At 40.7% G+C, this 13,931-nt stretch overlaps 1 protein-coding gene across 1 annotated transcript in view; it reads left to right on the forward strand.

Moving 5' to 3' along the window:
* tenm1 (teneurin transmembrane protein 1) overlaps positions 1–13,931 on the forward strand; it is a 298,417-nt gene that overhangs the window by 144,527 nt on the left and 139,959 nt on the right. The window contains exons 7-8 of the mRNA XM_036127074.1: positions 4,988–5,190; positions 9,613–9,820. Of these exons, the coding sequence (XP_035982967.1) occupies positions 4,988–5,190; positions 9,613–9,820 (411 nt within the window). The remainder of the gene's footprint in view (positions 1–4,987; positions 5,191–9,612; positions 9,821–13,931) is intronic.

A 13,931-nucleotide genomic window follows, 5' to 3' on the forward strand; every position in this document is an offset into this window, starting at 1 on the left:
TGTGAATTTCGAGCTGTTTTTTTTTTCCCTTTCCTTTTTTTTTTCTCTCCCTTTGATAAAGCCAGGAAACAGCAAGGCGTGAACAATTTCTGCCTCCCTGTTTGCATACTGCCTCGTTCATTTAAGCTTGTATTTGAGTTTCCTGCCAAGGAGAAACGAGCAGAGATTCGCCGTTTTAAAATATGGTTTCGGGTTTTTTTTTTTTTTTGCGTCGCGAGTGGGCTGATTGACAGCAGTCATCTGAGCAAGAGCCCTCAAGCTGCCATCTTTTTTTTTTTTTTTTTTTTTTTTTTATGGAACTTCCAAAAAGGCCTCAGTCACTCACCCTCTTGATGCCACAGGATTACCCTCCACTGATGAGACAGAATTAAAGAAAAATGAGGCAGGTTTTCTTCTCTCTTGCATCAGCAACTGTAAAATGACACTGCCACCCACTTTTATAGGCATGCGCCGCTTTCCTTTTTTTTTCTTTTTTTTTTGCTCTCCCTTCTCCTCCTCACAGCCTGCCTCCTATCTTCGCAGCTGACATGAATGCCACTTTTCTGTCCCCTTGTTGCATCAGGCTGGGAGAAGCACTGTACAGTAATTAGCATCAGAAGGACCTGCTTGCTCATCTGCCTACCAGTCAGCCTGCCCGCCTGTGTGCCTGCCAACTGCCCTGCCCTATTCATGTCCCTCTCATCCAGAGCTGCATAAAAGAGCTCTTTCCTCAGGACATCCAACCCTTCGCTGGCCTGTATACTTTCTGTGACCAGACACATAAAGCGTTATTTAACATTCAAAGGAATAGTTTGCTAAGGTAGACTCAGCAGGACTGTGTGAATGAATACTTTATGCGTGCCAGGCCTTTACTCTGTTTGGAGAAAAGTCTCATATAAGGTCAGCATAAGCTTCCAAATGGATAAAGGACGCTAATCTGTTTTTTTTTCTCTTTTGCTGAACATTTATTTAAGCTCTTTCTTTGATGCCCACTATACTGCTGCATACCAGCGAACTTTACTTCAGTCACCAGTGTTATCCACTTCCCCTTTTTTTTCCGAGAGCAAATGGAAAAAAGTAACGGCTACATTGAAAAGATAAATGCAGTGGTTCTGTGTTTATTAGTGTGCTGTTTGACATTTTGAAAGGTTAGGGCTTAATATTAAAACAGGATTACAGACTTTATAAAGAGACAGGCAAAAGTCAGTTGCTGCTGGGTGAATAGCAAATATTGATGCGACTCAAAGTGCAATACAGCCAGGAGCTCCCAGGCTATTCACATGAAATGTGTATGTGGAAGGTTCACCGAAAGCTCACGCCACACTGCAAACTTATCATAGCAATGCGCAGCTGTGCACCACATGTAAAGACGTTGACAGGCGCTGGGAAATTAGCTTGTGACTGACATCTGTACATTTTGGCTTGATCAGCACTGAATTGAGCCAGCCAGTTGCAATTTTAAAAAATAGGATTTTTTTTTTTTGCCTCGACAGTAACGGTCATTGCAGTAAACACTGAGGGAAGAAACCTTAGCGTTAACTTTTTTTTGTATAACCCTGAGAAGTTTTAAAAAGTTACATTAAAAGTTAAAAAGTTAAATTTAGGTTCAGTACTCTCTAAGGAATGTAGACAGTTAATTAAAAGATAGGATGCTAAAGAGAGTATAAAGTGTCACTGTCATAATTCCTTTAATAAAGCTATTTTTAAATGGACTGCTCTTTTACATACCTGCTACACCTCTGCTTCTTTTGCAAACAAGTATTGGCCACTTACAGCAGGAGGAGTAGAAATAAATATTTTAAATGCTTTTCCTTATGTGTCATATTATAGTAAATTAGGGGTGTCCGAAGTGCGGTGCAGGGGGCCATTTGCAGCCCCTGGACTGATTATGTGCCGCCTCAGATTGCATTTCAAGAATGTTACGAAATTGGACCTCCCTGTGGGTTAAAACAGATGGAGATTTTTTGTTCTTCAACGGGAATTCAAATCATCTTCATACAGAGTAAATTTCATTCATTTATCAAACCACTCTTTATGCATTCTCTTTGATTTCATAGTAAATAAGATCACATCGTCCGAGTGACTTTTGCTTAAAAGCAGACCTTGGCCCACCCACACTGTTTTTAATCAATTTATTACACATGGCTAAATGGAGGAAGCATTAGGCAGGAACATGGAAGGACCCAATAGGCAAAATATTTCCTTGTTTTTTTCAACTGAGCCCCAAATTATTACATTTTTTTTTAAATCAAAACGTATGATTAAAAAATATTTTTTGACCGTAGAATAGTTTTTGACTTGACGATTTTGGCTCAAATAAGAAAACATTTGGACTCCACTGTGGTGAATAGGCCATATTTATATAGAGCTTTCCTACTCAAAACAACCATTCAAAATGCTTTGCATTGTAGCCACATTCACCCAGTAGCAATCCCTACCATATGCACATTCATATATGGAGAAGCAAATAGGTAAGCAACTTGGGGTTAAGTGCCTTGCCCAGGGACACATCAACACGCAACAAGAGGATGCTGCAATCAAACACAATTTTCTGATTGCATGACAACTTATCTTCGCACAGTCAGCCCTATAGTTCTCGGTCTTCCAGAATGGGCAGCTTAAAACTTGAACAAAATGGGTGTTTTGAAAATTAGCCACAGAGATCAGTACATCACTACAAGAAAGGTAAATACTTATGTTTACAGTGGATTAAGAACATCAAAGAAAATGTATGGAAAATGTGATTTAAAGAGTCTGCATGCTTTACTCATAATTACAAACTTAGGCTAATCCCTTTTTCCTAAGTATAATTAACCAGTGGAGTCAGTTTCAGGTGAAATCACAAACAATTCAGCACTATACAATTATAATACATTATGCTGGGATTCAGTAGAACAATAGCCAATAGTTTAAAAGGACAAGCGCAGGGTAAATGTGGAGAAAAACGACTCCCATTAAACAGGAAGACATTTCCAGTAGAACCAGATGGGGATCTGCCTCTTGGTATTCAGAACAGAACAGAGAAGAGACATTTTTTCAACCGGTGCAGTGACTTAAATTATAACAATATAAAGAGGGTAATTGAAGTTCTATAATACCTAATGAATTGTGAGTGTTTGGTTTATCAGTGTATTAAGTCTGGTTGGCCTTATGTGAAGATTCAACGGTTCATCAGATGCTCACGATCAAAATATGTATATACGTAATCTTATATCAAGAAGATATTTGATCTGTCAACATGTACAGGAAAAGTGCTGTATGTGTGTATTTATATTATTGATGTCAAGAATGTATAATTTACAATCACAATGTTGCACCGAGAGAAGTTTCTGCTTGCTGTGTTGTTTCATTTTGTTTTGCAAGCTCTTTCAATCAATTCATTAAATCCTGCAGCTGTCATCCGGTAATCTTATGTCTCTCCGTGCTTTGTTGTTTGCCGAATCAAAAATCTACTAAACTCTCAATGAATGCAGTTGTTGCAAAAAAGACAGATTTATTTGCTGGGTGTCCTGGTCATCGGTGTTCCACAGGCGTTATATTGATATGTTGTCACATAATGTACCTTCCTTGCAGTGTAGCTTTGTAATATAGGCAGCCCTAGAAACACACGTATTTTCATCTTGCTATACGCAGTGGGGACCGCGTGTTGACTCCCATTGATTTCCATAGATTTTCAACCCTTTCTATGCCCTAACCCTGACAATAAGCCTAAAGCTAACCTTTACCAATACAGACCTAACACTAACCTTAACCTAAACTCATTTCCCACCTTAGTCCTTAACCTTATCGTCAGGAAAATACAAAGTGAGGACCAGCAACATGTCCTCACTTTGGTGCAAATGGTCCTCACTTTGATGGGGAAGATGGGAAGATGGTCCTCACACTAATGCCTAAACAGGAACACACACACACACACACACACATACACTGACAGTGAAGTATGTTTGATTTGATTAAATTCCATGTTTACACACATCAAGGGGTCTGGACCCTTTAATACATGTAACCAAGTGGAGTGCAGGACAGGCCTGCAGAAGTCAAACACATGCTGCCCTTCCTTAAGCCACTTCCAGCATAGCTAAAAGTACCTCCCCGACCTGCACTTTTAGCTCCCTCTCAGCGTGACAGCACATGTGATATATGCCGGCTGGCCTGTGGGTGTGCACGGTGTCGCCATAATGGAGTGGTGGAGCTGCGGGCATTATGGATTGAGAGCGGGCAGACTCGTCCATGAATCTACCCCTAACTGTTCTTCTGCCTTTGTGGTGGTAACGATTGGCTGGCTCCCCTCTGTCAACATATTTCCTCCATCTTAGTTTAGAAGCAGAGATATATCTCTCCATAAAGGCCAGCACAAAAGAGGGCTGGAGAGATTCGCCTGCCCCTGTACACAAAGGACTCAGGGCTGGGGCTTGATAAAGGCTTACGTAGGGAGGAGAGGAGTTGATGGCCAGGGGACTGCTGGAAAGACCTATTCTCTTCACACACAAAGACGTGCTCTCACTCAAGACACTATCTGTGTGCTGTGGGTCTGTTTGTGAATGCATGTGGCCGTGTGTGCGTCCCCCCCCCTCACTTTTTCAGATCCCCAGTTTTCTCTTTTCTTTGACACACATTCTAACACACACATCTCTTTTTTTCCCTGTTAGCAGATGCTAATATAGCACATGACAAAGCCCCCGGTAGAGAGCTTTCAGGTCCAACACTGCCTTTCTAAAGCGGTTCATCTTTATGCACAGTGTATCCAAAAGACCGCCAAAGCGTACTTTCTTGAAAAGATGTTTTTTTAACTCTCGCTCAGTCATTTGGAGATCTATTCAGTCTCACTTAATTAGCTGTGCCGCTGATCTCACCGCTGTTATAGGACATTAGTTTGGTTAGTAATTGCTCCCCGTGACACTGAATGGGGCCATTTGTCCACCTTGATGAATATGCGGCACGTGACTGAATTGTATCACCTGTGCTTTTTTTTTTTGTTTTGTATTTTTTTTGTTGCTTTGACCTGCAGAAAAATGGGTGAAGGGCCGCGCCATCGACCGCGGCGAGATCGACATCGGAACCCAGCAGAGCCAGGCGATCCCGCCGGGCCTCTTCTGGAGGTTTCACATGACCGTGCACCATCCGACCTACGTCAAGTTCAATCTGTCGCTCTCGCACAACGCGCTGCTGGGGGTCTACGGGCGCAGGAACATCCCGCCCACACATACTCAGGTAGAGATCGCTCCTGTTGTGGCGTGCTGTTCGTCCAGATGGGCTGCACCGCTCCGCCTGCCGCAGCTTACATCTTTCCCTGTTAAGTTTCTCTGGCCTTGGAGTTGGTGCTTATTTAAAGATGTTTACCCGTGCTTCAATCTAGTTCACACAAAGAAGTATTTCAAACAGACAAATAAGTTTTTCTTTTCTTTTTTGAAAGGACATTTGGTTCCAAAGTAGTCATAGGAAAATATTTAGTTTTATATTGCTTCCCTCCCTGTAATTGTTTGTATTTCCTGCAACATAATTCCTGGAATTCCGTATCCTATTGTGGATTCAAATCAGTTTTGTTGCTCAGTCCTAAAATATTGATTTGCAGTCAGACAGGTGTCCATAAACTGTATTTATGCCTGTCTGTCGGCTGAATTTGTGAGAACACAATAACAGGTTGATTGATATGGCAATCCAGCAGAGCGTGAATTGTTACCGGCCTGTTTAACAGGTAACAGTTATGAGTCGCGAACAAATCACCATTTCCGACTTGTTTTGACAACGGAAACGGCGCATATGCAAATGAGAAACAATTAAATTGTGACTTCAGCTGTGTTAAAACACAGAGTGAGAGATGATGGAAAACCGTTTTTTATTGTTTTTTTTTTTTTGTTGTTGTTTTTTTTAATCAGGCTCTGTAGAGCAATCAGGCAGTGGGTCCTAATCTCATCAGATGAAGGCTTTAATGCTACATATTGCTGTTTGCCGACTGAAAAAGAGAATATTGTCCCCATAGGAAGAGAACATATTTCCATTCAGGCTGTAGAAGCCGGGATGTTGTTGTTTCCCAACAAAATGATTCTTTCGGTGTTTCTAACACACACACACACACACACACACACACACACTCACTGCAGACAGCGTTGGCTGGTGTTGTACCATGTCACAAGCGCGTATAAAGACAAAAGATAAGCCTCACTCTGAGTCATCTGATTTCTAACATCAGTGCTTTCCTGCTCTTGTCTGCATGAAGAGGTCCAATTAGCTGTTTTTGACATTCGAGTGACACAGAGCCCTCAAGGGGGATGAAACTCGGCGAGGGCTTTGCTACTTCAAGGAGGACTGAGGATGGATAGATGGAGAGAGGGAGCTGGTGGTGGTGGAGACACTTAAGGAGAGACAAAAAGTAGCACAGAACACTTTAGACCGATGAAATGGGAGACTTTTCCTTTAGAGAAAACTTGTGAAGTATGTCAAGTTCTGGAGGGAGGACACTGAGATGAATTTATCGAGGTTGTAGACCGGTTACGATGTAATCATTTTGTATCCTTTTCCAACAATCTATATTTTGAATCCAGAGGCAGCGGTAAACCCAAGAGATGTGAGCTTTTGATATTTTCACCTGGCTCTGTGGCGCACCGCGTTCACAACTGTTCAATAAAATAAATCATGCGGACGTGCCTCTAAGCCTTGCACAGTTTTGCTCTGTGACAGTTTATTCTTAATTTACTGCCTAAAAGACAAGTCTTAACGGCAGCACCTCATGTGCTAATGTCGACGAGAGTGTGTGACGAAAATAAAAAATGATTCCTAACTGATTTAGATTCTCTAACTAAAGGAAGTAGCCAAAACTTGTACACTAGTATTGAAAACAGACGTTTGTGTCTGTGTTTTTCGACCATCATAGATTTAGGATCTCTGATGAGATAACTGGGATGTATAAGCAGATACAAATTGCTGTACCTTTTTGTTAACTGGCCTCTTATGAGAGCTGAAATGTTATGGGCACCGTTTCCTTTACTTTACCTTACATGCACATTCACAGTTGTACAGTTATGCATGCCTTTATACCACAGTGCTCTACAAAAGCAGCCCTTGAACTTGTTTCCCATATGTTGTCATGTTACAACAAAAACTATCAACGTATTTAATTGGGAGTTTATTAAGAAAGACAGTCTTTCAGCTTGTCTCTTTTTGAGCAAAGCTTTTAAGTAGCTGACATCTGACATAAAAGAAACAAATGCTATGTTAAAACATATATAGAGGGTAAACATTGACCATGGAACACACTCAGTTAGTGCATTGGTGGGTGTTTTCAATCTCACGCTTCAAGCACTTATCTGTGATCAAACAGTTCATCAGTTCAGTTCCTTCATCAAAAGCTACTGTAACCGTTTTCAGTCCGGATTTAAAGGAGCCTGATTTTCAGGAAGCTTGTTCCGGAGCTGAGAAGCGTAGTACTTCTGGTCCTGAGAGCAGACAGACAGACTTTATTGGAAGCAGGTCTCTACAGACCTTAGGGGCCTATGTGGTTTGTACTTGACAAGCAGCTTAGAAATATATTTCTGTCCAAGTCTATTTAGTGCTTGATGGGACAATAGCAACTTTTAACTCCATCCTTTGACAAACATGTAGCCAGGGCTCTGATTTTCTTGATGTTAGTCAGGATTCTATCAGCAGTATTTTGAATAAGCTTCAGAGGCCTGACTGATTCTTAACAGACACCAATAAAGGCAGCCTTTATTGGTAAAATAATCCAATCTGCTGAAAATCTAAGCATGCTTCAGTCTTCCTGTTTCAAGTTTTAACATTAAACCCCTTTATTCTGGCAATGCCATTAATAAATTAGTCGGCTATTTTAGCAATGCACCTTATGTGGTTGTTAAAACGCTGGTGCGAGTCTAAATGAACATGTGGGTGTCCTGCATGTTCTGTGGTCTTTAGCCCTATTGAGTCTGAGTGGAGCGCATTTGTAATCAGCTGCAGTCATGGCTGCAATGTTTTTTTTTTTCCGGGTATGTCTCTAACAAGCTTTGCACCCTCCGAGGATGATTTGTTTTCTCCATTCTTTGCAACATAGCTCACTGGATGGAGATCATCTGTCAAGAAAAATGTTCAACTCTCTACTGGATTCATGTCAAATGAAAGAAAACACTTTGATCTAAACTATGGGTGTCAAACTTCAGTCCTCGAGGGCCTGTGTCCTGCAACTTTTAGAGGCGTCTCTGATTCAACACAGTTGAATCCAATAATTAGCTCATTAATAGGACTCTGTAGCACTGTGGTAGGTATTCCCACCTGCCACATTTGGTCCTCTTTAAATGGAGCAAAGTCCGTTTCCCCTGTCTTTGAATCATCTTGTTACAAGGCAAGGCAATAAACTTGCTACAAAAAAACATACGTCTGTTAGGACTTAACAAGTGACTGTAGAGGTGAACGTAGTACTCGAATCATGCCTGCTGGTGTCTGTTGCTGCTGCCAGCATGCTGTGGGACTCCTGGGACACATTATTCAACGCCATGCCAAAATTAGAAATAAAACCTGTCGAAACCTGCATATGCAAAACAAAGGTGCTGCACAGAGGATTTCCAGGGTAGCTTTCCTCCATTCCCAGGTCTGTGCTGCCTTCCACTTTAGTAATTTCTGCCCAATGGGAGCAAAGTGATAATCAAACGCTCTGCTTTATTTACAAGTTATAGCTCACTTGCAAAAAGTACAATGTATAAGTAAACTGCACCAAACGAAAACAGTTGGTCCAGACCAAGCAAGCAGACCAAAGGACTTTCCTGGTGTGAATACACCCTAAAGGTTGCTCTACACCAGCCCTCTCAAGTACTGAAGTCTGACAACTCTGATTTAATTCAATCCATTTGAGCTTCTACTGCAAGTCTTAAAGGTCGTTATCCTGCTGAAAGATGAACATCCACCTTAGCCTCATGTCTTTGACAGTTTCTATCCCGTTTTATTCGAAAACTGGCCCGTGTTTGTCTCAGTCCATCTTCTCATCGACTCTAATCAGCTTCCCTATCCCTCCTGAAGAACAGCGTCCCTATTGCATGATGCTGCCACCACCAGGTTTTGTTGTGAGGATGGTATGTGCAGATTGTTCTGCAGTGGGAGTCCCCTATATATATATATATATATATAAAATATATATATATATATATATATATATATATATATATATATATATATATATATATATATATATATATATATATATATATAATTTTGAAAAACGGCTAAAGGTACAGTTTTTGTCTTTTTCGACCAGATCACCTGCTTCCATGTGTTTGTTGTGTCCATTGTTTGGGCATTTGAAACAGGACTTCTTATGGCTTTTTTCCTGCTGCTTTCCCAGAATTATGGAGTCATCTAATAATAATATCATCGGCCTCTATAAATAGTTAAGTTTTGAAGGTAATTAGTAGCATCTGGATGTTATGTAAGAATATGGGATTAAAGGGGGGTAAGTACAAAAGTATGCTACACGTTAGTGGTTTATTTATAAAAAAACATTTCAATTAATTATTGCTTCTTTCGTTTTGACACACATTGTAATACTGTTTAGTATTCCGTTCCATTCACAAGGCCTGAATTGCACAATTGTTTTGACCGAATGCCAGTTCGGAGAATACCTCTGTGATTGCGTTCCTGTGTTGCCTTCAGTTTGACTTTGTGAAACTGCTGGACGGGAAGGCCCTGCCCCGGTCGCTGACCGATCCCATCTCAACCGCCAAAACTCCCAAGGGCCTGCTGCTGAGCGGCCTGCAGGAAACGGGCTTCATCGAGTACATGGACCCTGGCACGTGGCACCTCGCCCTCTACAACGACGGACGCAACCTGGAGCAAGTATTACTCCACAGCACCCCCATAGGTGAGTGCAAAATGGTTCTCTGCCTGTTTCTGTCTCCCTCTGTGTTTCATGCACATTGCACAGGCAGAATTCAAGGGCTCCTTTTCCCTCCTGTTCCTCTGCAAAAAACATAAGGATGTGGCAGCGAGAGAATTGAAACTCATTAACATTTGGGAGGGAAACTTTTCCTATTATGCGAGTTAGTTTGGCATGGCAAGAGAGACAGCAGATAGAAAGGGGAGGACAGCTCCTGTAATAATAACAGGGCTTGCTAACTGCGGCTCATTGCGATGACACACACGGATGGCAGTGTAAATTGAAGGATGTGAATAATGCAGGAGTATGCGGCTGAATATAGACAAGTGGATAATTACCGGGGCAATTGCTTCTTCACCTGCTTGTCCAGTAAACCTTGAGAGGGAATGATGTTTCATGAACAGCCCCCCCCCCCCCCAAAAAAAAAGTATTTTAAAAACAACCCCTTTCTAAATTTCTATTTTCATGTTTTTTTTTTTTCTTAAGCTATACATAAAACGATTTAGGGGGGGGGGGGGTATTTCACCGCCGAGGTACTTTGAAGCTTTCAAGCCAAAGTTGTGTATCACCCCTTGAAATTCCTGGTTAAAAGATCCTCAGTAAACAGCTCCATGAAGCCAAAACATTAGACTGCAGACATGTTTTATCTTCATATCGACAGACTCCTCTTCACAGTGACTGACAGTGCTTGACAGCTAAACACAGATTTTATTTCAGAGTTGTCAAACATTTGTTGACACGTCTGCTGTTTGTATAGTCTAGAATAGACCAGAGCCTTTTGAGTCACGCACTTGGAGCTAAAATGGGGAGCCGGGAACCTTAGCTCTCCCCTCCCTCCCCATCGCTCCTCTTTAATAATAAAAACAAATAAAGACACAACAGATGGCCTCACAATGGAAGCATTTTAGTCGACTAACGACTTCCAAAATAATTAATCAAGCGGCCGGGCTTGAAAGAGGAAAACAATACGTATGGATCGGTGTCAAAGTTCATTTCGCTGTCCATTCATGGCCCTAACGAGGTTCAGAACCTGACACTGCATTGTTTTGGTGGCAGAAAATCAAAACCATTGAGCCAGGGTACAGTAAATTCTCATAAAGAGACGTGGCGCGCTGAAGTCAGAGAGCCGAGCCTTAACGGAGAGATGAGATGATCTCTGTCGGGAAATTGAGCTTTTCCGCAGCAAATAGTAACAGGATCCAACAAAAAAAAAAGAAGAGTATAAATAAGAGAGAGGGGGGGGAGAAAAAGCCCAAGACCGCTGTGAAAATAAATAAAATAATATGAAATCAATGCCAGTGCAGTTTCTGACAAGAAGGAAAATATGAGAGGATGAAGAAGGTAATATAGAAATGATACTGAATTCAGGCATGGAGACACACAATCTGTAACAAACACACACACATACGCATGTTTAAGCATGCCTAGGAGAATATTGACGAAGTGGGTTGCATACGACAGCAAAAAAAAAAAAAAAAAAAAAAACGTGGATGCTCTAGGCTATAAAATGTGGATAAAGGCATAAAGAATAAAAATATACATGTTTTTTGTGGAGTGGATGAGTGACCATTACCATATAAAGATTTTTGTTTTATTCGACTTCTGTGCCAGACAGAAAACTTTCAGCTTTCCTTTTAGGTTTCCCCTCTTCATGTAAATAAAACCGAACTGAAAGGTGCCGTTCAGACGCCGTTAAATTTGCCGATGTGTGACAAACATACACATGTAGCTTATTTTCTATAGATGAACAGTTACTTTAAAGGAATCTACAGAATTCTAAGAAAAGTCTAGAAAAACGGAAACATCCCGGTGATTGATGATGATGCTCATTTCCATCCGCTGGTGTTGAGGATAGTCTAACTCCCCTTAGCAGAAAGCTGCTTCCGCTGTTTTAATGCCAGCTTCTGCATGAACAGGAAAAGTAAGTACATATTCTTTTTCAGTGTTGTTCGTTTTTTTTTAATTGCTGTTCTCCTCAGCTGCAGTGTTGAAACAGCTATGAAAAATAAGTGTTAAAATGCTTGATTATGGGCAGCATGTAACCTGTAGAAAACTATTGGGTATGATGTTAGGAGACTAGGTGATTATTCTAAGAAGAAATTGAATTGGTGAATTCAATAAGGGCCCTAATCCAAATCCCTTGGGCCACCGCTGCGAGTCATTTTGCCTTTACATATAGGGGTCAGTAGTGTTGATTCAAGATGGCGGAGCCCAAGGAAGGACATTGGTGAGGTTAAAATGAGGCCCTAAAGAAAAATATATTAAGCTGAGTAGTAATTTATTTTTCTCTTTGAAAATAGAAAGTGGTCATCTTCTTGTTAGGTTAGGTTTGGAAATAAAAAAAAAATCCTTAAAAATAAGACATGTCCTTTTATGTAAAATTTCAACTGTTTAATTGAATAAGGGTCCAAATCAGTTATCTTTTCTTAGTCACCCACCTCAAACTGTTATTTGCCACCACGATTTGTGATTCATTTCTTCTAGTTGGCTACTAAGATCTGCAAAGATCTGTTGAAAAAAAATATGAAAAAAAAGGTTAATGGATTATAGTCCTAGTGGAATTGAGCGATTTAATTATCAATGACATTTCAAAGATATTTTTGACCATAACAGTAATCGCTGCTACTAATGTCCTATTTTCTCCTGCCATTGCTACTGACATTTGCATGTAATTCACCAAAGATTTAGTTTAATGACTTCTGTGATCTCACCAACTTCTCTCAGACAGCAGTTTACTTTGATTTACTCAGCAAAGTCAAATTTCCTGCTTCGCGATAAATCGAGCAAAACTGCTAAACATTAGCCTCCATTACAAATTATGCTCTTCTAGCTTCCTGTCTGAGCTACATGTGCTTTATTTCTAACTAGTTACTGTTTATGCATAAACAAGAGCAATAAGTAGAGATGTAGTTTTTGTTATTTCTTTATCATAGTCTCTACAATAAATGAACAGATATGAATATTGAAAATACAACACCTGATCCTGGGTAAATGGTAGGAAAAAAAAAAAACCTTTGATAAAATGTTGAGAGACAGGCTGCACATTTTGAGATTATCATTTAAATTACATTTTTCAAACATACTTTTGACCATAAAAGTAGCAATTGCTTCCACTAAAGCCTCATTTCCTCCCACCGTCGCTGCTGACATTTGCAAGTAAACCACAAAAGCTTTAGCGTAATGATTTTTTTGCAATCTTGCTACCTTCCTCTCCAACGGCACCCTCTTTAAATCCACCCAGGCAGAATGTTGTTTCTTGCATCACAATTAATTTGGCAAAATTACTCACTTTCACCCAGCGTTTCACGTCGTCGTCTCAAACGAAAAACAAAAAAAAATCTCTTAGCTGACATGATACAAACTAGCTGCTTTGCCTTCAGCAAAATAGACGATAATCAACAAAAAAGAAGAACAGAAAAAAAAACAGCTCTCCTCTGGATATTTCTAGTTAGCTGGGCAGCCCATTCACTTTTTCATAAATTCATAAAGCCCAAGGGTCATAAAGCATGGCTGAAACTTTACAGGCTCATAAAGTACAATTGGAATGCTTATTTGACCAATCAGGTCCCTTGGCTGGAAGCACCCATTTTATAACAGCATTTAACTTAAATAACTTATGGCATGAGTGATTTCTAACTGGAGCGCGTTTAGTCAGTGGAAAGAACAGAGTGGGTGCTCTAAGAAAACACGCACACAAGCGCGCCCACTATACTGCAACATAGAGAGACATGGCATATATTAGCTCTTAATTGCCTGAGTCTTTTATGGTCAAGACACTGACCTGAACGCTACAGAGCCTATATCATTGTTATAACCCAGCACCTCGCAAGCCTGTAAGCTCTAGGACGACCCGCTCGTCTCAGCTGGATTAAAAGGAACTCCATGACCTTGCAGATAAGTTTTTCCCCTCGTCGCATGTGTGAGGTGCCGAATGCAATATCGGAATATGCACATATGGGATTTTTTTTTTTTGCAAAGAGAAAGAGTCACAGTCTCCGAAACAAATGCGAGTCCTCCTGACTGTGTGGGAGAACAGATGATTGGCACTCCTTCTCTCCATCAGTCTGACAATGACAGGTGATGGAGGTGAAAATGA

Source organism: Fundulus heteroclitus, chromosome 23, assembly GCF_011125445.2.
Source record: "Fundulus heteroclitus isolate FHET01 chromosome 23, MU-UCD_Fhet_4.1, whole genome shotgun sequence".
Classification (NCBI taxonomy): Eukaryota; Metazoa; Chordata; class Actinopteri; order Cyprinodontiformes; family Fundulidae; genus Fundulus; species Fundulus heteroclitus.